The 24586-nt window shown below is 43.7% G+C and overlaps 1 protein-coding gene across 11 annotated transcripts in view; it reads right to left on the reverse strand.

The window, feature by feature from the left end:
* MAPKAP1 (MAPK associated protein 1) overlaps nucleotides 1-24586 on the reverse strand; it is a 217820-nt gene that overhangs the window by 27176 nt on the left and 166058 nt on the right. For all 11 annotated transcript variants that reach the window (XM_081066335.1, XM_081066328.1, XM_081066331.1 and 8 more), the window contains one exon: nucleotides 14018-14158. In XM_081066335.1, coding sequence (XP_080922461.1) covers nucleotides 14018-14158 — 141 coding nt within the window. The remainder of the gene's footprint in view (nucleotides 1-14017; nucleotides 14159-24586) is intronic.

Below are 24586 nucleotides of genomic sequence, written 5' to 3' on the forward strand. Positions count from 1 at the left end.
AGATCTGGGTTGGACAGATAAATCTGTAATGCCACCTATGCTTAAATAGCTAAGCTACCAGTGAAGAGTTTCTGATCCATCAACATCTTACACACTAAAAGGGAAAAAAAATCTCTCTCTTCCCTTCTCTGACACTAAATAATTATCCAAGCTAAATTTAAAGGCAGTCACAGGAGGATCAAAGGGTCCTTTACGTAAAATATTCCAAGTTTAAGTCTTGGAGCCTGGCTTCAGGCTGCGGAGGACACTTCTCTGAGGGAGAGAGAGCAGTGGGTGTGAGCTTTATGCAACAAAGACTTTATAACAGGAATCCAGAATGTTAAATACTGGCACTTCAGGTTTCATTTTCAGAACTGTGAAAGACATGACACACTGCGCAGTAACTGGGAGCAAAGGTGTTAGGAGAACAAAGGTAACACCCAGGATGAAGGCGTTCCGCCATGGCTGGAAATGAACAGCGACTGCTCTCCTGGTGTCACCGAGCAGTGTATGCTCAGCCTGACACCTGCGATCCAGGCTAGATGCTCTCTTTCTCTTCTTTTGATGACAACTGAGGATTTCTGTTCATGAAGTGAGACAAAAACCTTCATATGCCTTCCAGAGTGGGACCCAGATGGAATCTTGAAAGTAATTAATTTTTAGGCCATAGTTTAAAGGTCAGGGTCAAAGTAAAAAGAGCAAAATGAAGATATTAGAAATAAAACAATCAAATGTACATACTGCAAAACAGAAAAGACAGAGTCAACAGATTTCATCCTATGGACCACACTTAGAAATTTTTCAATACAATGCGAGAAAACTTAGGCAGGCAAAAGAAAAAGCAGGTAAAAGAAACAGCTCAATAAAAAACACTAACAAAAAACACCCACCAAGAAACCCCACAATGTCATAGTATGAGAGCAAATTAAAAATTAAGAAAAGAAAACCAACACAATTCTAGTGAAGAGGTCTGCCACACACTGCGTCCAGTTCTGTTTTATCTTATGAATGGAGAAATCTCAGATAGCAGTCAGACAAAGGCAGGACGACACAGACCATGGTGAGGTCTCGTCTGCCGTCTTCGGAGGAGACAATGCAGTACAGTCGCTTAACCCTGGTCATTACTCGGGGGTCTTTGGAAAAAGACGAACAATTGGTATTTTTTTATTAATTGGTTGCTGGAATTTGCCATTAGACATATTTCAGGAATACCGTATTTCAATTAGGCATAATGTCGTAAGTCCAATTGACTCTGGACATTCAGGTCTAGATGATTTCAGGAGGGTGAGAAGGCATCAGGAGACCAATTTTATTACATCTCACTTAGAATAGATTACGACTACCTAGTTACATGCTGCTCTCCAATTTGGTCATTAATTGTTAAAGATCTGGACATTTCTATAGTTCCCTGACAGAAGAAAAGTACTTACGCCATGCCATGGTGGTTGGTAGCATTTTTTTTTTTGGGGGGGGTCCCCCCTCCTTCTTCTGCTTTTTTTTCTCCTGCTTTTTATTTTGACATTTATAAAAGTCAAAACGAGCAGAGCAAAATAAATGTGCATATCTTTTATGTGGAATAAACCCTTCCCACATTTCTTTCTCAGAAAGGGGGGCGACATCACCAGAGAGATAGGGTTTTAAAATTTTGTTCTACGGCCCTGCAACTCCTGAAGTCGTAGTCAGTCAATATTGTTAATGTACCTTGTTAATTTGATAGGATTTGTCAGGTAACTCCACTGGAAAATTATATAAAACTGTTCCAGATGAAAAGATGATAGTGACATGAATTAAAGTGATAGAACAATAGTGGAATATAAACCAGAAATGACACCCAAAGTGGCTGTTGATTTATTGCCGTACTGAGTTTGGTTCTGGGCTCCCATGTATATTAGTGCTACAAATCTGGGTCCATTTAGCAGAGGGATGCTCATACATACATCACCAGCTCCTGCTCCAAGCCAAGGTCACTCCCCATTGCATCAATCTTTTCAACAGAGCCTACTTCACAAAGCAGGACTTTTGTAACCATCTCAGATGTAACAGACTCTCATCCTCTTTCATCTTTCTTTTATCATGTAAAGTACACTTTAACTTCTATTATTTTTATCTGCAAATTGTTACTGTAGAGTTCATCCATTACGGGCTGTATCTCTAATCAATTGCCTAAGCTCTGGCCACAAGAACACCTTCCCAATGACGCCCTTTCCTGGGGCTATTGTGCAGTCACTGATCACAGAGGAGAGCCCCAAGTCTGGGGCTTGGGGATGAAGACGTGGGAGATGAATGCCTTAGGTTCGAGATGGGCAGGCAGGTGGAACACCATTTAAACAATTGGTGTGCTCCAAAAAAGTTGCGCGTAAATCAGATTTTTTTCTGAATCAAATCACATTTCCCACTGACTTCTAGTTCCAGAGATACTTTATCTTCATTTTGGATTGATCTGTAATTGGCAGGGGCCCCCAGCACTTTAGTTTTAAGTTTCTCTGCCCTGTAGGCTTTCAGTCAAGTAGTTAATGATCTATAAAACATTCGCCTGCCTAGAGGAGTCACTACTTCAAGAAACCTGTAGGGGAATCTTCCCTGATGGGAAAAATCCTTCTGTACATTAAATAATCCTACTCGAGATGTGTGTAAGTCTCGGCTCCTTAAAGCAGGGCACGTGGCCCCATAGATCCCTGTTCATTCTTGTTGGGGAAGTGGCAGCCCTTGGCTTCCAGTCCAGGGGCGCCTGAGGCAATTCACACCCAGGCCCCACTGCTGAAGAAAAAGCCTGCAGAATCCAGCATGGAAGGAGAGACCTCTCCTATCCCTGGCCCAGGAGTCTGAGATCTCCTTGGTTGGAGGGAGAAGGCAGCCTGGTGTACAGGAGAACAGTTAGGAGGTAGGTGCCACAGTCCAGGCCAGGGGCAAAGAGGGGTGCAACTGGACCAACTATGTGCCAGCATAGTTGGAAATCCTTTGTGTGCATTGATTCAAATCTCACAACAGCCTTATGAAGCTGGTTACTATGTTTATTCCTATTTTATAGAATAAACTGAAACACAGGGAGGTTAAGCAGTTTGCCCAAGATCACATAGCTAAAAAGTGGCAAAGCTGCAATTTGAAGAAAGCCAGGTAATCTGCTTCCAGGTTCTGTCGTCTCAGCCACTACACTATCCCGCAAGTACTGTGCTAGGTGTTTTACATAACACTCCCTAGGAGAAGTGTATAAGGTTGGAGAGGTTTTAAGAGGAAAGGCCATTTTCCACACCCAGAGCTATCTGGTTCCTAAGAATGGTACTTTCCATAGTTCTACATGGCCGCATTCAGTCGAGATGACAATAAGGAACTCTGCCCGGCCAGTCTTTAGCGTCCTCTCTCAATTCTCACCACGGAACAAATAAATATTCCACTAGGTTCCAATAAATGCACACCTATTTTTGTTCATACATACAAAGTGGAACACGAAATCCTATCAATATATATCTTTTTGACCACTGAACATAGTTTGGATTTCCCTGGCTAACATTTTTATGTAAAGTCACTGAAATAAAGGCAGAAGCACTCCTTAAAATTGTTAGTTATGCACTATTTTTAAGCAATTCAAATTATAAACATACGCCCAAGAAAACAAGGGAAGCTGGCTTTTGTTAAGTTTACATTTCTCCAACTTAAATGGCCAATGATAGAGGATTAGTTAATCCAACCGTGATAGAACACAACATAACCATGAAAATTATGTGTAAGAAAAGCTTTGACTTGGGCAAATTCTTATGATGTTATGTGAAAAGGACAGACAAAAATGTTTATAGAGAAGAGATGAAAAGGATATGCTCCAAACTGGTAACAGCAGTCCACTCTGGCTAGTAGGATTATATCCTTTCCTTTTCTGTATTTTTCCAAAATAAAAATTGTACCAAAAATGAAAACAAGTGATTTTAGAAGTTGACATGTTTTTCAGTTTCAACTTCAGAATTTAGTACCCCTTTCACAGCTTTTAAAATGTGCAAAATGGAGTATGCTGGAATTCTGTAATTGATAATCACAAAAAGTGATTAATTCCTTCCAGCAGTTCTCAAGCACCCAGGGACTGACTGCAGGAAAGGCTCCCATCAGTTGTGTTATGCCCAACCTGGTGCCACTCTCGCAGTGGTGTCTGGCAGGCTCCACCCTACCACAGCAATGGCAGGTGAGCAGAGAGGGGGCATGGCGGCTGGCCCAAAGTGGCCAGGGTCAGTCCCTTCCTTGGAAAACAAGGAAGGCCATTTGTCTCCTTACCAGCTCTCCTCCCCTAGCCACTTATCCACAGCCATCTGTCATGACCTTTTCATGCTCCCACTTCTGACAGCTTCCAGATACAGTGAGTCAAACTTCAGTGGAAGCAAACTATCACACCAACTGTCAAAGGCAGAAAACACTGCCTGATTGCTGTCCTACATCAGCGCCAGCATATAAATCCTTCCTTAACAAGACAGCTCTAAATAAACAAAAATGCAACTCCAATGTATACACAACACTCTGGGGAAACTGTATCTAAGGCTTTGGAGTTTACAAGGTGACCCTTGTCTGTTTTAAAGAGTCAAAAAATTTCCACACAAGGAAATTAGCAATGTGTATCCTCTTCTGCTAACACAGCCTGGGTACCTCCTTTGAGCAGCTCCTGTGCCAGGCCTTTTGTGTAGAGACTTACTGAGAGCTTACTATGCCTCCACCAGGAAGGCAGTTGTAGGCCATTGTAGATTTAAAGGAAGGTTAGGGACAGGGACTCTGGAGTCTGAGAGTCCCGAGTTCAGATCTCGGCTCTTCTACTTCCTATGTGACGTAGGCCAAGTTGCTGTAAAACGCTGATGACAACAGCACTGACCTCACGGGCTTGTTGTGAGGATTAAGGGATATGAGACTTGTAAAGAGCTTTGGATAGTGATCAATACACAGCTAGTGACCCACGCTACTGCTTCTCCTGACCGTGATTACCAGGAGTCAGGCTCTGGGATGTGACAGACCCAGTGAGAAGGGTCAGAAAGGGGGAGCCCACGGAGCCATAGGAGGGATGTGAACATGGGACCTGCTGGCCCTAGTTGGGTGGTGGTGAGGGACCTGCTCTACACCCCAGCCTCGGAGGTGTAGGACGACTGTCCAGCTGGGGAAACCAGTGCCCTCATGCCCTGGAAGTGAATCCTTACTATAACCTCCATCACTGAGTGTCACTGGGGACACCTCTTCCCTGTGACCTCCAAGAGTTCAATTCTACATCAGGAGGAACAGTCCTACACCTGGTGTTGTGGAGACACTTGTGCTAGGGACCCCCCATCCCGCAAGGTCTCCAAGTTATTCATTTGGAGATCGTGATTTTGCCAGCACATTTGCACGGGTGTTATACTGGGCAAAGTTACTTCTCCCTAGGTGAGCCTGACCTTGCCCTTTGTAAAATGGGGTAACACAGTACCAGTTCCTGGGCTGTCATGAAGATGAAACGTGAAAAAACGTAGCAGATTGCCTGGCACATGATAAGGGCTCAATCAATCATTGCTGAAATTATTACTAACGATGAGCCTAAAGGTGAAATGACGTCCTTGCGCAGGGCGGGCCAAGTCAGGGAACAGCAAAGCTGGGCTGAAGCCCAGGTCTCCAGTAGCAGCTCCTTCCGACACACAGCTGTTTCCTACCCAGAAGAACATGCCTGCCGTGCCGAGGCACAGCGTCCGGGGAGGCACACTTCAAGTGCCCCTCTAGGAAGTTCAAACACCAGTTTGGCAAAAATGAGGGCATCTGACATCCCATGCCTCAGTGTATTTCCTGAGTTATTGTTTATTTGCTCAGACATCACAAGCTGTGGTTCATTCATCAATATCCTAAAACTTTGAATGTAAGACTATAAAAGCCCCACTCTTGTTAAATCCTGGAGTAGCTTTTTATACAATTCTACAATCCTCTTGTCTTCAGGTTACCTAGAGCCTATGAAAGCCTGAAAAGCCCCCCGGGAGTGACACTGAACAACTCTTTGTGAGAGTGGATTTTGCTGAGTGTCCGCGGCCAATCGATCGCGTCCACAGAGAGGTCAGGGAAATCTTTGGAACTTGTCTGAATTTACACACAGGATCAGACACACAGGCTGTGTGGGCTTAATGAGACCTCCGGGATCACCGAGTCTGGGGTTTTCATTCTCCATATGAAGAAATTGAGGCTCAGGGCAGAGATATGGCTTGTCTGATGTCACCTATTAATGACAAAGCTGTAACCATAATTCACATCCCCATCCTACCTAGCCAGGGTTTAAACAGGCCAGCTCTCTCGTCTCACTACACATTGTTTATATAGTGGGTATATTCCACAGTGATCAAATGCATTCCAGTATAAAAAGCACTGCCTCTGCAGTATGTTAAGAACCCTCAAAAGATGACAAAAGCTTACTGTGGGTCACAACTAAACTGAGACCCAGTAGAGCTTTACATTTTTGAGATCAAGAGGGGTACTGGGGCCCAGGATCACTGGTTCCATTTAAGGGGCTAACCATCTGAAACAATTTGGGAGCCACAGCTAAATGCTGCCAATTCCAGTGTGTGGCCAGTGACAAATCTAAGTGTACCTGACTAGACCATTATTCTCAGAATGCCAAATGAGGCCTAAATTCTCTCTGAAGAAAAGGCAGATACAAAGATTTAATACCGGGACAATTAGATACCCAAACTAAATATTCTCCTGGTAAATAGATTCCTTAGATGAGCTTGCAATGAGAGTTAGGAAGCAGTAATGCCGTTTCCTAAGAGAATCTGTAATAGTATCAGTTAGTGAGTGGGAGAAATCAGATCTTCCTCATGTTCAGGCCCAGGCTCACGGCTGGAGGTCAAGTACCAAGAATGAGGATGTGGTAAAAAGAGCACAGAACCTTGATGAAATCTCACATATCCTATTCCCATCAATTATAGGATGCCAGTGGTTCTCAACTTTTTCCAATTCTCAATTTATTCTCAGCCCTCTGAGGAACCAGACACAATGTCACTGGTAACCCTGGATTACTCAGCAGGAATTCTCACCGGGTAGGTCTGGGAGCGGGCAAGTAAAGGAAGGTTTAGGGCCGGCCCGGTGGCGCAGGCGGTTGGAGCTCCGTGCTCCTAACTCTGAAGGCTGCGGGTTTGATTCCCACATGGGCCAGTGGGCTCTCAACAAAAAAATAAAAATAAAAAAAAAATAAAAAATAAATAAAAAAAAAAAAGTCAATAAGATTTAAAAAAAAAAAAAAAAAGGAAGGTTTACAGTTAGCAGGAGCCCCTAGAGCTCCTGACATTCCCAGTCGGGGGGTTTCTCCTCAGGCTCCTCAGTGCATTAAGCACTCATGTAGTAAAGGACTTTTCTGGGCATCTTGATGGTACCTGCCCTGCTCTCTCACAAGTTCATTAGTATTTGTTAAGCTCTAGGCCACATTTCGGTTCAGAAAATGCTGCCACAATAAGGACAGAACAATCATTAAATACTACAATTGCCATCCTCACATGACTCAACAGACGCAGGGATTTGGGAGTGAAGCACAATGCATGTCTCCTCATGACCATTTTAGTGTCTTTGAATGGAGAAGGGTTATCTCCTTCGTATTCCAAAAGAAAATGAAACAGAAACGTGAAAGGCAGATCAATCCATTTCTTAAGAACATGCATTTCCAGATGACATCATTACTTGAACTACATATAAACCTATATATAGGCAACCCATCGGAAAATAACAGGGCACATATTTTATTCACACAGCCACACGGAACTACTTTCAGCGTCAGAGCGAGCCGGAGGAGTAATAAAGTCCAGGCCACAGCTCTTTGCTTTCACTCACGTAGTCTGTGCTGTTAATGTGCTTCTTAAGTTTGCGTGTTGTGTATTAAAAAATAACGCCGTAAAATAAGGTCTTCCGTGAGTGCTGGCTTGTAGGTATCAACTGGGGGTTAAACAGTAACTGCAATAGGACAGATAAACCAGGGAAGACAACAGATGGCAGCTACGCTGCCTCTCATCATGGTCAGGCCCAGGGCAGGCATTTTTAATCAATCACAGAGTTTCTTTCTGTTGCCCTCAGACACAGCTCGAGATGCTGCCTCAGCATAATGCTCCGGGCAGCCATTATGAACTTGATTGGAGTCGGTTTATGAGATGAAACCTTTCTGCCTTCTCTAAGGTATGTGCTGATACATAACTGAAGAATGCTGATATATAACTACTGTGATCACGAGTGTTGTTGTTATACATATGGATTGTTTTATGAAGAGATAATGGAGGTAACCTTTAGGTAGAGATTATTTTATAGCAGTCTTTATCTGTAAATCCTATAAAGAATTTGTATATCTATAAAGAATTATGTTAGACGATATAGGCAATATGACACAGAATTCGTGGTATATTGTGTATTCATACTATGGTATGAATTCAAGGTATATTAGCTTTCTCTTTGGTGACATGGGGACAGTCTATATTGACAAATGATAAAGTGAAGGAATCAAGTTAGCACAAGTGGTACACCTACCAAAGCACTTCTCAGCCTGAGACTGAGTCAGGAAAACTGGGCCAACCTGCCCAGTCAGTAAAAGCAAGCCTTGGACAAAGAGATAAGGGCAAGAAAGTTCTCTGAACACAGTGAGGTTGCGTTTCCCAAACCCCACAATTAACTAGAGGTTCTGAGCCAGCAGGGCTGGGCTGAGGTCCGGGCCTTGGTGATTCTGACACACGGGCGGGACAAGCCCTGCCTGAAGGTACTGCGCGCGTGAGAGGCACACTATGGCGAGGCCTGGGCCCTCTGCCTTGTTTCTTATACGGGTTTCTGGGGAGCCCCTGGCAGGTGCATCCTAAGTCAGTTTCTGCCAGCCAGCCAACAAATACTCACTGACAATATACTATGTGCTTTCTAGATCACGGCTGGCACTCACCAAAGGACCATTTTCGTTTCGCTTTTCCCCAGACCTACTTCACTCGGCTAGCCCTGGCATGTTTGGGTAGTACCCATGTCTTCGTGCCTGATCCTGTGGTCGGCCATTAGGATCACACATACGCGAGACTGAGTTAATGGAAAAAACCCCTCTACTTGGTATGAGCTTGGGCAAGGTCTTCACTTAAAGGGCATCTGTACTTTGAGGCCCAATACAGAGGGGAAGCAGACAAGATGAAAAATTCTAAGAATGTTTTTAAGAAATATAGGAATGGGTCGGCATGGCGGCTTTGTTTGGCGAGCTTCCCGGCTGGGAGAGCAGGCATGGAAAAGTGATTCCAAGTTAAGAACCAACTGTAGTGACTGGTAGGGGCCACTTCTAGGGCTGTGCTGGGAATGATGCTGAGGTTGCGTCCGGGCCCAGGGCGCACAAGTGACAGATTAGCAATGGCTGGAGGGTGACAGCAGCATCCATACTACACTGACACTGACGTCCACGTCCGGGAAAGACAGGGAATGACAGGGATGTTCAGAACTTTTGGAACTGGACAAACGGAAGTAACTGCTTCCTTTGTGAAGGCCAGTTAGCAATGTCTGCGGCATCTGTGCCATGATGGGTTGGGCGTGGCGTATGGGAGTGAGTTTCAGTCCCAGTTCTCCTACTGGGACTGGATATCCCACTGTATATCTGATGGCTGGGGGTGAGGGAAAGAGTTAGTACCTACCAAGTCATAGCTACGTGCCAGTAAACGCTCAGTGCTTTATATACATCACATTATTTCATTAACTCCAAATCTGTTTTCTCAGTCATGAAAGGGGAACAACATCACCAATATGCTGTGTGGATTAAATAAGGTAACAGGGTGAAAGTTAACTGCATACTGTCGATTGTGTGAGAACTACAGAGTACTAGTACAATGACGATTTGCATTCAAGGCATCATGATATAGTAGTTACCTGTAGGATTCAGTCTCAGACAGACCTGGGTTCTAATTCCAGCTTCCTTACTAGATTTTCCTTATGTCCCAGTTTCTTCACATAAAATATGGAGATAGTATCAGTACTATCAAATAACACTGCTATAATTACAGGAGACAAAACATGTAAAAGAGTGAGCAGCAAAGTGCGTGGCATACAGTAAGCACCTGATAACACAACAAGTGCTTTTACAAATAACTTTCTGTTGATATTATTTTAAAAGGTCAGCTCTTTGTCATAGGTTTCATTAATAGAGTCCAGTAAACTTTTCAATTGTAAAAAAGTCTGGTGGAAAACTGGTCTGCATTTGGGCCTTGCAGATCAAAGTTTGCCTCTTTCCTCCCCTGACCTTGGAAACCAACGGTGGATGGTAACACTGGCACATTGGCCACGACTACCCGTCAGAGGACAGGGAGCTGTGACGGCACAGTGGATGCTTGGGAATTCCATCCCCCAAGGTGTGCTCTGCCACACCACTGCTGGGTAAATGCCACACACAGACACTTAGCGCCCAGAAGAACTTGCCACGGGGAGCAAGTGAAACCTCTGTGCTGACCGACACAGGATGGACGAACGGAGGAGGCCATCCATCAGTGTCAGAAAAGAGCTGAAGCACCTGGCTAGTCAGTTGAAATAAAATAAATTATTTACCGATCTCAGGACCTAGAGGCTCACTTCAATGCTCATAAAAGGTGTGCTGGGGTTTGCTGCCCTGTACTTTGTGGAAGCTTCTGTTTCAGAAAGGACTTCTGGATTGCTGTGGGCAGGTTTTTGTTGTTGTTGCTAGGGTGTTATCGTCTGCTCGGCAAGGACGGAGAGAGGGTCTTGAGTTCCATATCTGAACACATCTACACGGGAGTAGGGCATGAGCTGATCTATTCACTGCATGGTCCAGTACTCGTGGGCACAGTTTAATGTTATTGTCTCAAAATTCCTCATGATTAATTAATGAAGTTTCTGCTTATAATGCTAAGGACTGAACTTAAATTCATAATTGAAACATATTCTGACATCTGTTGTGTAACAGTAGTGCCTCAGGGCCGAGAAGTCTCCACCAGAGGGCGCCACGTGAGCCACTGGAAGCATCCAGAGGTGACTGGGACCTGGCCTCCAGTCAACCTCATTTCTGAGAACCAGCACTAGGGAGAGGTGCTTGCATCACTGTCATCACCCATTTCTACCTAACAAGTGTCCATTGTGGCTACAAGTGAAACTTTGCCAACAGAGCCACTACCTAATCTAAGCCACTACTTAATACATTCAAGATGGTGGCCTAGGAGAGAAAGCAACAGGCGAAGTAAATAATAATGACAATAGTAATAACAGTAAAATAAGCTACCACTGAGAATACAATTTCTATGGGCCAAACACTTTCATACAATCTCAAAAGGTAAACCTTATAATTCCCATTTTATAAACGACAAAAACTAAGACTGAAAAGGAAAGGGACTTGTCTGAGGTGACACTGCGAGTAGGTAGTAATGCTGGGACTCGAAGCTGGTCCTGTCTGTAGAACTTAGGCTCTTCCTACAGATCCTTTTATAGACTTTCTCCTTAAATGTTTGGCTTTTTGCCTTTGGAAAAAAGTGGGGGGAAGAAGCCCACAATCTTGGTTATATTTCCAAGGCATTGCTTTTCACGTTGGGGATCAGTGGACTCGCTGATTATGCTCACCTGGAAAAATCCCTCCCTGCACCCTGGACCTTTATCTCGGCTGCACTCAGGCGACTTAGTGAGCTTCTTAAAACTAGACCCAAACAGGAAAGGCAGAGTCGTTGTTACTGGGGAGGTACTGCATGCAGGCACACACATTGGATGTCTGAGGAGCTTTCTTACTTTAGTAAATGTTTAATTGAAAATACACCAACAGAAAGTACAAATGATGTAAGAATTTATATGACTGAGTTTTCCACAAAGTCTATATACTCATGTAATCAGCACCCAGATAAGAAGCAGAACCTTATCAGTAGCCAGAAGCTTCCCCTCCAGTCACTACAGCCTCCTCTCCCCCTAGGATAACCACCAGCATTACTTCTAACAGATTATTTTTGTGCATTTTTGAAGGTTATATAAATGGAATCATATAGGATGTCATTACATCCCATTTTGGATCCAGTTTCTTTTTGAACAATATTATTATTATTATTATTATTATTATTATTATTATTATTATTATTTGTCCCTTCTCCCGCTTCCCCCTCCCTCTCCAGTTTAAGCCATGGTTTCTCAGTCTAGTTGTGTAGGACACAGCTCCCTGGCCCATGTGGGAATCGAACTGGCAACCTTGGAGTTAGCACGGTGCTCCAACCACGTGAGCCACCGGGCCCAGGTATAATAAGGTATAATAATAAGGGCTGGCCCCCTTATTATTTTTATTTCTATCAGAGATGCCAGGAAAAACATCCCCAAGAAGAACAACACTGAAGAACTTTGTTTTAAGAATCAACAATAATTGAACAATTTTTTTTAACCACTTTAGAGATTTAGAGTTTTAGAGTGAAGAGGGCGAAACAGTCTATAGAGAAGGGAAAGAAAGGTGGGTTCTGTGTTTTGGGTCAAAGTTATGGGGTGCTAACTCACCTAATTAGTCTGCTTGAATTGCCACCATCTTAGCAGCTGATGTTCACTGAGCTCCTGCTATGTGCCAGGCACCTTTCTAAGTGTTCTGCATGTGTTACCACATTTCATCCCCATCCTCAGCGGGACTATTGTCTTCCTTTTATAAATGAGGAAACGGAAACTGCATCATTGGCCTGTGGTGGTACAGCTAATAAATGAGCCAGGGTTTGAAACTAGACTTCTAACCCCCGAGTCTGTCCTCTAAACGCTCCACTGTTTTGCTTCTCCACCAACAGCTCTCATTTACAGAAGTCTCAGAAACTGCCAGGCCCTGAGCTAAGTGCTTTCCATGGCGTCTCTGACTCGGTCCCCAAGCAATCCTAAGAAGATGGTATTCCTGATATTCCCATTTAAGCTGAATGGAGCTGAGGCTCATAAAGGTGAAGACACTTGCCTAATATGGCTGGTTATCAATGGAGCCCCAGTTTAAACCAGCTGTGATTTTGATGCTCATCTCGTAACTGCTACGCTGAGCTGTCAGCGTATTTTAAGCTCCTGTCAGTCAAGTTGGGAAGAAATTATTGAGAGATTTTTGAGGCTTATTACAAATTAGTCAGCATTCTGGCTTATTACAAATAATGCCAACATTTGCAAAGATTTACAGTGAGACACATACAAAACATTTGTCAGAAATATAAAATTAGTGAACCTTAGAGTTGGAATTCAAACCTTCTTCCTTTACGCATAAAGCAAACGAGGCCCAGGAAGGGGTGGTGTGGCAGAGGTCAGTGGCAGGGCCAGGGTACAGCTCAGGTCCCTGACCGAGTGCGCCAGGCATCCATATCTAGTTCCCCTCTTGCCACCATCCTTTGGGGCCTGCTCCTGACACCACCCCCAACCTGCTGTGTGACCTGGAGCATGAGATTTCACCACTCTGCACCTCATTTATGCTGTTAGAGGGGACAGTAAAAATGCCTACCTTTCAGGTAGTTAAGCACGTAAAACACGTAGCACAGTGCCTAACACACAGTGGATGCCTCTAAATGGCCGCCGCCATGACGATGCTGCGTTAATGTTATGTTGACTACTATGATTGGCCCTACTGCTGTTAGGTTTAAGGCCAAACAGAAATTTGGCACTTAATTGGAACAAATTAACCCCAAATGTTAGTTGAAAGTCAGTTCCAGTTTATCTGGTGAGAATCCAAATACGACTTCTGAGATCATAACAAAGCTTCCTGAATAAACCATGAATGAACAGGCAGCGAATCCACCGAGTACGAAAAGGCGCGTGGCAGCACGACAGAGCAGTTCTGAGGACGGCATGTAAGAGAATCACAGCACGAAAGGAATCACGGAACTTCACAGAAGTCAATCAGTTTGAAGAGTCTCAAGTTAGTTCTATTTGTAATCTTCTGCTTCATAAAAAAACGACAAGACAGAGCACTGAGCTGGGAAAAAGGAGGTACTTTAAATTTCATTGTTTAAACATTGTTTTCTGAAAACAAATTACTGTCAGCCATGTCGGTCACACAAAAGTTGTATGTCGTTTCTTCCCCAAGTTCTACACTGACCACTGATAATAAAGCACTCAGTTCATCAGCTGTTCGTGCACTTACCTAACTGGACGTCGGTTGTGAAGCGTAGTCTGTGGATCATGCTGACTTTGAAAGACTTGTAATGGTGGCTGCTAAGCATATCCTGCACTGTAGCTATGTCAATTTGTGAATCCTCCTCAAAGACCCCGTCTGCCCTTGAACCTGGGGAGAAAAAAGCAGTTTAACACATAAAGATACATGAGGCTTGGCAAATGGTGTCTGCTTAAAATGCTTTGGGATAAATTAAAATAATATGGGCTATTTAATTTGGAGAAGAAAAGGCTGAGCGATGACTTAATAATGCCATTCCAGTAAACAGAGAATGGAAACATATTAATCATTCAACAATTAATTCAACAAACACTGCCTATTCTATGGCAGGCCCTTGGCTAGGCAGTAAGGATACAGAAGGATAGGAAAACTCCTGCTCTCCAGAAATTCTCAGTCTCCACAATAAGTCAAAATCACAATAGCATGCATGGTCACACTTCCTGTTTCTTTTTCTAATATTAATTTTCCTGATTATAAAAGTAATCCATGCTCCCGGAAGAATCTCTGTCCTTGCCAAGATTCTCAAACTGCCAGTTTCTCAGCTTCCTGTCCTGTGCCCCAAGTCTCCACTGGTGCAGACACGAGCCTGCCTGTGCTCACATGGCTGTAAGTCTCCTCACTGGCCACTGGCCACCAAGCTCCCTCTGCAATCCAGCCACCACAGGCCTTTTCGATTCATCTTTCTAATGCTTTGATCATTTATTCACTCATCAAATGTTTAGTGAGAGCTCTGTGAATGCTAAGTACTCCGATATGTGACACTGGTGACAAATAAGAAGACTGGTATTCAAAAATCGTCTTTGGCTTGCCACAACTTCCTGAAGGATGCACTTTTTTCAGCCAAACAATCAAGACTGTCCATAATTTCACTGAAACAAAAGTCATTACTCACACATATCTTCTCAGTTCCTCCCAAATGCCTTGGACTGCACACAGATGCAGGTTTTTCTACTTCTGGGCCTTCACTCATGGGGGTACCCTTGGCCTAGAACACCCTTTCCTCCCTGACACTGGACCTGTCAAACCCCAGCCAGGCTAGCTCAAACTCCACTTCCAGCTGAATTCCACAGCAGCTGGTTTACACTGGACTCTGGAGCCAGGCAGACCTGGGCCAATTCCTGGCTCTGTCTCTAACTTGCTCGATGATCTTGGGCAAGTGACTAGCTCTCTTCACCCAGTTTTGGCCATCCCAGAATATAGGATATTTTAAAAATCTAACACATAACAGGCTTAATAAATAGTAGTCATGATTATTTTCATGCTACCGTCAGAGAGGATCCCAGTCAGCCTAGAGCTGTTGAACGGTCGCTCTGTCTTAATTTGGAAGCTTTGTGAGGGTCCGTTGTTTCTTACTCATCTCTGCAGCTACTCCTGCAAGCAGTACAGGTAACTGGCATGCTCTCACTAAATTCTGCTACATGAATAAATAGACAGATGGATGAACAAACAGAAGCTAGTGTGAATGAGTGCTTACTATACATCCAGCACAGTGCTAAGCACTTTACACATGTATTTTAGACTCACGATGTCACCTGGCTGTCATTCCTCATCTGATGATGCTTTGGGAATCTGAGGCTTTTGGGGCAGTCACATGCCCAAGGTCACACTAAGCAAAGCTAAACTCTCGCTCACCCTTCAGAGTCTGAACTGTGGTCTTCTGAAGGTGCAGCTGCTGGTACCATTCACCAGAGGGAGGGAGAGCCTGTCTAGCAACCGGAGTGGGGTGCCCTAGGCCTTGTGCTGGGTACCCAGAGATGGTCCCACAGGGAGACCTGGAGATAACTCCTTGGAATAAGAGTTGGAAGAGTGAAAATTCGATTAGGTTGGTGCAAAAGTAATTGCGGTTTAAAAGGTTAAAAATGATTGCAAAAACTGCAACTACTTTTGTACCAACCTAATAGATTTGGGTATAAAACAGGATAATTGTTACATAACTTGTAGCCTGACAACTACATGCTTTTCTTTCCCAGTTACTGCTTACAGGGCAAGCTTGGAAGTTAAAGCTGATTTCTGACGCCGTCACATTGAACTCATTTATGAGAAGTTGTGCACCCTCTTTCCAAACGCTACAATTACTCTTAGCTTGGACCATTCTAGCACCCACAATAATGCTCTCCCCTCAATAAGGATGCAGGCTCACCTGTAATGGGGTGTTCACTGAATGCCTTGACACAGTCCCATCTTACGGCATCTGCACATGCCCTCTCCGCCCAGGTCCCCAAGTCTAGTTCAGCTCTGGTCATCACACCTGGCATTTTCCTCAGAATACTTATAACAGATTGTAACTATCTGTCTCTGTCATTAGACTGTAAACCCCCAGAGGGCAGGCATGTGACTGCTTTACTTAGACCCTGTAGCCCCGACACTGCTAGTGCTACCATGCTCAAGAGAAAAAGTGATCAATAAAAGTTTACTGGGGGGGCGGCCGGATGGCTCAGCTGGTTAGAGCGCAAGCTCTTAACAAGGTAGCCAGTTCAATTCCTGCATCGGATGGTGGGCTGTGCCCCCTGCAACTAAGATTGAAAACGGCAACTGGACTTGGAGCTGTGCCCTCCACAACTAGATTGAAGGACAACTACATGGAGCTGATGGGCCCTGGAGAAACACACTGTTCCCCAATTAAAAAAAAAATTTATTGGATGAATACCAAGTGCCATGTCCACAGGAAGGTGAGGGAGTGGCTTAGCCCACATCACATTGCAAGAACTAGCAGAGTTACTCTCAACATCTGCAAGGGCCACTGGGTAACCCTGTTTCCTTTCTTTGGAACACCTGTGATTTGGGACAGAAATGTCATCAGCATGATCACCGCTGTCTCTTAGGTTATGTCCACATCTCAGACCGAGAGGCTGGCCACAATTTAGAGTTTCAAATAATCCTTCACTTTTTCCAATATACATTGTACTGAAACAGAATTGCCAAGATGTGTTCATTTCTATTTTAAAAACTTTTACATACATGAAAACTGGAGAATTTTGGTGAAATATTAAAATCCTTTCATGTTTTAAAAATAATTTACAGCCATTTTTTTCTGAGAAAATGCCCTTAGACACAACACAGCTCAAGAACTTCTGTTTTCTTTACTAATTATTTTCTTTCTTTACTAGTATTCTTTTTTATTTAATACTTATTTATTTACTAGTATTTTTCTTTACTAATTATTTCTTTCTTTACTAATATTTTCTGAATATTGCAGGTATTTGATTTGGAAAGAGGTAACAGCTCTTATGCTAAAATGCTAATTATGCTAAAATGCCAATTACCAAAAAACCCCCACAAAAAACAACTAAAACAAACAAACCCCCAAAACACCACATTTAGGAGTTTTACATTTTATGATGTTGGATTAAAACCAATTTAAAAATTACTATAACGTGACATATAATTTTTTACTGAGCAATTTCAATGCCAGCTGCTAATAAAGCATCTTAGCTGTAAATGATAATTCAGATGCTTTTAGATAAAGTGGTGCATAAATATGGCTGGAAATTGATTTAGCTTCTTACAGAAGCTACTGAAGAATGACATATTTTGTTTAATACACCAGCTAATGTAGTCCTAAAAGCTCAAACAAGTGCCAGTTTTCACTCCTAAATTTGCTGTGGGAGATTAATGAAAACTTTATATTTTGCTGAAATGTTAATAATGGGCAGATGAGATGATAGGATTTTAGTAGAGGTCTTAAAGCTATGGGATAACCAGCAAGGCTTGTCAATTTCCTTATATTAATTTTGTTGACGACTTATATAGCTGGAGCTGGCTCAACACACTAATACTTCCTGCATTGACCTTCTACTCTCTGACAGTGTAAATTCATCTCCCACGTGAGGATTTAAGTTCCCTGACACTTGGGTGAGTTCTGCGCATTGCCCCAGCTGACAAGAGGCATGTTTGCTTTTATGATTAGCAGGGTAACAACACCTGGGGGAGCAGAGCGGGAAGAAACAGCCCTGCACGTGCCTCCGATCCATGCTGCTAACCCCACAGCAGGTTATCTGCTGAACTGGGAACAACTTCTGGTCTCGGTCTCAGAGTTCCTGAGCCATTTCTCAAGGAGTGCCGCTGCTCGGAGGGGCCACGCAGCCTGCGACTACTCTCCCCACACCAGCGGAGTGCTAGACTCTGGAGGAACACTGGTGAGAATAATGCAGGGTTCCTGATCTTTAGGAGCTTATAAGCTCGCGATAGCAAACAGGACAAGGCAGAGAGAAGTGCCCAATAAACAGTGCATGCAACAGACGCTTTATCTAAAGACAAACATCTGAAGCAGAACGTTACACCAAAAACGTGTTTTAGGACCAGAAAAGTTCTATGACTTCGCATGTTTACACCCTTCTAGAAAGGAGCAAACCCAGCCACACATGAAAGATGTTTGGCACTGCACCATCTGCATATTAAAATTATTGCTGTACTATCAACTTCACATTAAAAAACCCACCTCTGTTCAAGGCAAGACATTTTTATCTACTCAAAGTAGAAAAAACCGGAATGTCTTAAAAATAAACACATTAACAAGAAACACTCCCCAAACTGTTAATTTAATTGAAATACAACCCTGTGGTATTTTGTTAAATTAGCAATTAAAAAGGTCACAAGCAATTAAATGAAACAAAAGCCACACTGTGTTCATCTACATGAATGCTGAACTGGGTCTCCTTGTGAATGACAAGATAAATTGTAATGGTGCCTTCAAAGACTTCACAATGTATTTTGTCCAAGTTGGGAGTGTTAATGTCTCTCTGTGCCATGGATTACCATAATGTATTGTGTCACAACACTCGAGCTGCAATAAATCAAAGATGTATTGTGATAGATCAAGTTTTGGGGTGGGGCCTAAAAGTGACTTGAGTACCACAGCTCAAATGGATGACAACAAGCCCTGGAAGAATGACAGGGAGTAGTACATTTACAGCGTGGAAAGGTTTGAGGGACAAGCAGGAAATCCGACAGAGGCAGGAGCTTAACTCCCTAGAGTGAGGAACCAGAAGGAGGAGACAAGCAGTGACAACACCAGGCCAGGGCAGGAGGGGGTGAAGGGAAGCAGAGATGAGGTGGAGGAGGAGGTGGGCAGAGCTTCGGGCTTGCAGCAAGGAAAGAGGAGGGGCTGAGAGAGGGCCAAGGGCTGAGGCGTGGCCTTGGGGCTTAAAGACATTGGCAAGGACCTGGAACAGAGTCAGAGACGCAGGTTCAAGTCTCAACCGACACCATAGGTCAAGAGCAGGTCACAACCCTGTCCCATACTCCGCTGCTGGGCAGAGGCCCAGCGGGAACAGATCTGCTGGGCTCTGTCGCCCATGTTCCTTCTGCGTCCTCCTCCTTCCCTCCCACCTCCCACATTCCCACAAATAGCAGCAAGGAGAGAGACCATGTGGATAACTGTAAACTCTATCCCACTGGTTCTCAAGTGCAGCGCAAGCCGTACTGGATGGGTACGGGGGTCCCCAAGAACCCCTTGGGGGCCCATAATCTCAATATTATTTTCAAAATAACAGTAAGACATTCTTTGGCCTTTTCACGCCTATCATCTCACAAGTGCACAAAGTAATAACAAATTCATTGACATGGTTCTGATTCCACATTGCAACTAACCTTTAAGAAACTATCGCTTAAGTTTTGATATAGAAATGAAAATTAATAACCACTATCATCTGAAAAGGCTACTGAAATACTTCTCCCTTTTCCAACAACACATGTGTGTCAGGCCAAATTTTCTCCATATACTTCAACTGAAACAGACTGAACTCAGAAGCAGATATGAAAAATCAAGCGTCTCTTATAAAGCCAAAATTAGAGAAATTTGCAAAAATACAGAACAGTGCCCACTGGTTCAGGTAAGCAGTCAATAATTTATCTTTCCCATGGAACAAAACTAAATGCTCTTCAGGAAAAGAAAACAAAACGATACCACTCTTCTCATTAAATTTTTAAAAGAAAATAGTTATTTTTCATAAAAATTTGTTAACATATAATAGATTTATTATTGCTTTTTTAATGAATTCATAAACATTTAAAAATTTCTCAGTTTTTATTTCTAATAGATATAATACAATAAACAAACACTCTTTGGGGTCCTCAATAATTCTTGAGTGTAAAGAGGCCTTAAGACCAAAATGTTGGAGAACCGCAGTCTTTATTGGTTCCTATGTCATATTTTCATTGTCCCTGGATGTCTACATGGACACTCGTGGTGAGACGTGAAAGTGCAGGTACAGCTATGCGTTTGTTACACACCTGACAACACACACAGATAGAGAGCTTGTACACACATTCCCAGAGTAATAGACTTGCTGCCAGGCGATCAGATCAAGGCTAATTATAACTAGTATTGTTTTGTAGTTTAAAAAGTTCCCTCATTGGGAACTGAGGGAGACACTTACACGTACATACGTGACTTTCTTTCAGACAAATAGGCACTAGTCATTAAATCCAAGCTCAGGTGAATGCACTGCATGTGAACTGGCTGATGTCTTGTTCACAAACTACATGGGACTTTAAACTTCATTTCATGGTTAAATCTCAGACTAAGTCTAAAAGCTCTAATCTAATTATAAGTTAATGTGACTTCAATCTTCCTTCTCCCCAAAGATCTCTGTCAGCTCTAGAACTCGACCAGAAGATCGGTGGTCACTGTCCCGTCCTCACCTTTACACTCTCTCTGTAGCATGGCGATGAGATGGCCTGTTCCTCCCAAGTTCACAGGGTCGTGCTAGTGCTTCAAGAACGTGCGAGGAGGCCAGGATTTCCAGATGCTGGGAGGGGGGACAGGCCATCCCAGGGGGAATAGTATGGGAAAATCATGAAGCCCACAAAGTCTGGGCACATACAGAGCGCGCAGCAAGTGTTCTCATTTGGCTGGAGCGGATGTATGAAGGGGAGTAGTGGAAATAAAATGGTGGGGCCGGAGGGGGAGAAGTTCTTCCGAGGCGGAGGCAATGTCCATCTCAAGCCCTGGCACACTAAAATGCTGCTATGCGAATAACTGAGTGAAGAGTAAATGAACCACCGTCTGTCCCGCTCTATCATGAAGGCTTGTTGCTACTCTCCACACAGAACGATCCCTGCCTCGGCGAAATTGCCTTCGCTCTCCTGGCCACAATGTCCTTTCCATTCTTTATAATTTATACACTTTGAGGTCTAGTCTAGAATCTTCCCTGACCCCCTCTCTTGAAACGCTGCATCCCTGAAGGCTTTTATATTATAAGTCTCTTACATGATAAGCTATCCTCCCCTTCTGGACAACGAGCACTTCTGTGGGCAGAACATTCTATCCTACAGAGAACACAGCACATGGTCAATGAGTGCTGCTGGTGGCACGAATGAAGTTTGCTGCAACACAGGTGAACCATAATACTTCCTAAGTTTGTACGCCAGCCCTTGTATTTACCTCAAACCTAACGCACCATTTTTAGTTTTCTATGCAGACACCCTACCAACTGGGACCCTGCCTCAACAACTACAACAGAAGTTAACTTTTACTGAGTGTTTCTATATGCCAGACACTATGCTCAGTGCTTTATTCACTTTTATGCTTAGTACTTTAAATGCACTATCTCATTTTTCTCAATGCCCTTTTAAGTTGGATATTATTCTTTTTTTTACTGGTGAGAAAAATGATGTCATCCTGCAAGCACAGCCATAAACCTGGTATAAGCTGCAGCCAGGAACTGAACCTAGGTCTAATTCCAAAAATGTGCCCTTAACTACCACGTAACTCTTGGGTAAAGATGTTCCCCAGATGTGTTGGGAATGTACGAATCCATGGGCCAAAAAAGTATCTTAAGAATACAATGGAGCCTGGTCTTGCCAGAACAAAGAATCAGGGATAAAATGTAACTTTTTCCACTCCTCCTGTAAGACTCAAAGCGGACGTATAAGTGAGTCATGGAGAAAAACTCGCCCTTAGCTTTCTGTATCCATCACATTCCTCCCACCCCCCAAGGCCTTTAAAGTCTCCAAAGCCTCGTAAGCCCCAAGCTTCTCTTCTATTAAACACTTCCCTTTGGCTACTAGTCATTTTTGCTGGTCTCTAAAAAATAATCAATAGGTGATATACTCTAGCACACACAGGCGCACATCGATGTCCCTCTGTAGTAATCTCTTCAAAACCATGAGGATCACACAGTAGGATAAACCCTTCACTGAGTCATCCATGCTACAGCCAGGGTAGAGATCCTTGCTGCCGGTACCTAATTGATTAAACTCTCGGAGTTAGAGCCTTTCCACAGGGAGATTTCAGACCCTTAATAAATCAGGGTAATCTTGTTTTATGAAGTGATCAGAAAGAAATGGTTTCAGGTTTGTGGAATTTCTAAAAAGAGCAGATCACGCAAGGGGGCCTTCAGGCTCTGCATTCTTAGAGCCTGCCCATGCCCAGTCTCTGTCTTCTTTCAGCACTGTCTCCCTTGCTCCCTTCATCCCCCTTCTTTCATTCCTTCATTCCCAAATATGCCGAGCTCCTTCCTAAGGCTTTCTTCAGACAAGCGGTCCCCTGGCCTGGAACATTCTTCCTTTACTCATTACTTGACGAACTCCTTTTGATTCTTCCTCTAGGCAGTTCTGTCCTCCTTCGCTCACCACCACCAGCCTCTGCTGCACACTCTTTTATACTTTTTGTAGCTCTCTGTACAACCATGGGCTCCATAAAGTGGGGGCTCCTTCCTCTCCACCACCTCAGCAGAGGAGGGTGCCATCAATGTTTGGGGGATGAATGAACAAGTGAGGGTCCAGAGTGAAGCCAACCCCCCTTTAGGGGATGAAACATGACCACTTGAGGGTCCTAACCATGGGGTCATCACAGGTTTGCTTGGAAGTTAGGTTGATGACAGAATTCCCATCATTTCTTCTCCCTCCAATGTGTCTTTGCTACTGTTTAAAACACAGGAAAAGTAACGGGGTCTTCCAAGGATCCTGGGCATTTTTGACAATTTACATGTCAAAATACAGTATCTGTTTATAATAACGCACAATATCTAAGACATGTATTATTTGATCAACACCGAGCCATCTCTCTCCCTGACTCCAGAGTCAGAGAATGAGGGTACTCGTGCTGGAAGAACCCCACCTCCCAGCAGAAGAGTCACTGTGGAAATGTCTCCTGATGCATTACCAGACCGTTAGGGCGGATTCCGGGCCGAGGGGCCAGAGGGATGCAAATCCCTGGGCTCTTAATTCGAGCCCATATGGGGTTGGTGGTTCGTCAAACATGTTTCCTTATTGCTCTACTGTACCAGTGTATCGCTTAATGAAAGTTCTTAATTGTAATTCAATTAATTACACACACAGAGTCCCCAATTACATTTTCCAATAAGACATTGGCTGTGGTACAGGTCTAAATGCACTTAACCAATTTTAATATATTAAGACCAATTTCCCTTGAATACTAATTACGACCTAATGATAAAATGAAAAGGGGGGAACTTTCAAAAAAGGGGGAGAGTGAAAAATGCAATTCATGTGGAATTTCTCCGCCCACATAGTGCAATTCAGACACTCATTACTGAAGAAGTAGGTGCGGACAGGGCACAAGTTTGCTTCTCGTCCAGGTCAGCACTGGTTTTTGCCTGGGTATCACCTACCCTTGGTGCTGGCCATTGCCCAAAGGGGTCTGTGTGAAGTCTAAGAAGTCGGAAGGAAAACAGGAGAACAGAGAGGGAAAAGGCCAGCGCGCACGAGCTGCCCAGCTGTGGCGTCTGGGCACGGGAGCTCGCCGTGTGTCTCAGGCACACAGACAGACAGACAGACACTAGGAACGGCCGACACCTGCGCTGTGCATAGTGCAGTGCTTTCCTGTGTTCTTTTAATGTTCACAAGTTCATTTAATCCTTATAACAGCCCTAAAGGGGAGGGATCACAGTCACATTTTACAGATGGGGAAGTGAAGCTCGCAGAGGAGGTGCCTGAGGGCACAATGGCTCCAAAGAGCTAGCCTTTCCCCCTACAACACTGCCAACCAGCCCACATCTACCAGACGGCAGGAGGCGGAGACATAGGTATTCTTACACACAGGATAATATTTCTGTTTCATTTCCATTCTGTTAGCATACAGTAAGCAGGGAGCTATTATCCAATACCTACTTGAAAAAACCCTCACCCATATAGAAAATTCTTGACAGTGAACACTTTCACCCCCCCAAAGCCAGTCTCCTATTGTTGGGCTTTCAGTAGTAACTCAACCTAAAATGAGAACCCCATCACCACAAGTCATTTCCATTTGTAAACAGAGTTTATTTGCATGATCACATTTTCTTTTGCATTTTGAAGACTGCTGTGGTGGTATAATAAAAGAGGCTTAAAGCTCTGGTATTTAAGTCACATGACAGAAATTGGAGATTAGTAATTTGTAACTGAAAAAAGCAAAGCCTTCGGAAGCCAAATGGAACCACCAGGGAGTCTCCAGGGCTGGCACAGAGCACACATGGGAGGAAGGGATCTGCTCACTGCAAACGGGAGAAAAGGAGCTGGAAACACACCAGGACAAAGCAAACAGCCATTCACAGTTGCTTTTCCTCCCCAGCCTCCTGTTTCATTTAGCAGTAATGG

This window comes from Rhinolophus hipposideros (genome assembly GCF_964194185.1).
Source record: "Rhinolophus hipposideros genome assembly, chromosome: 11".
NCBI classification, from domain to species: Eukaryota; Metazoa; Chordata; class Mammalia; order Chiroptera; family Rhinolophidae; genus Rhinolophus; species Rhinolophus hipposideros.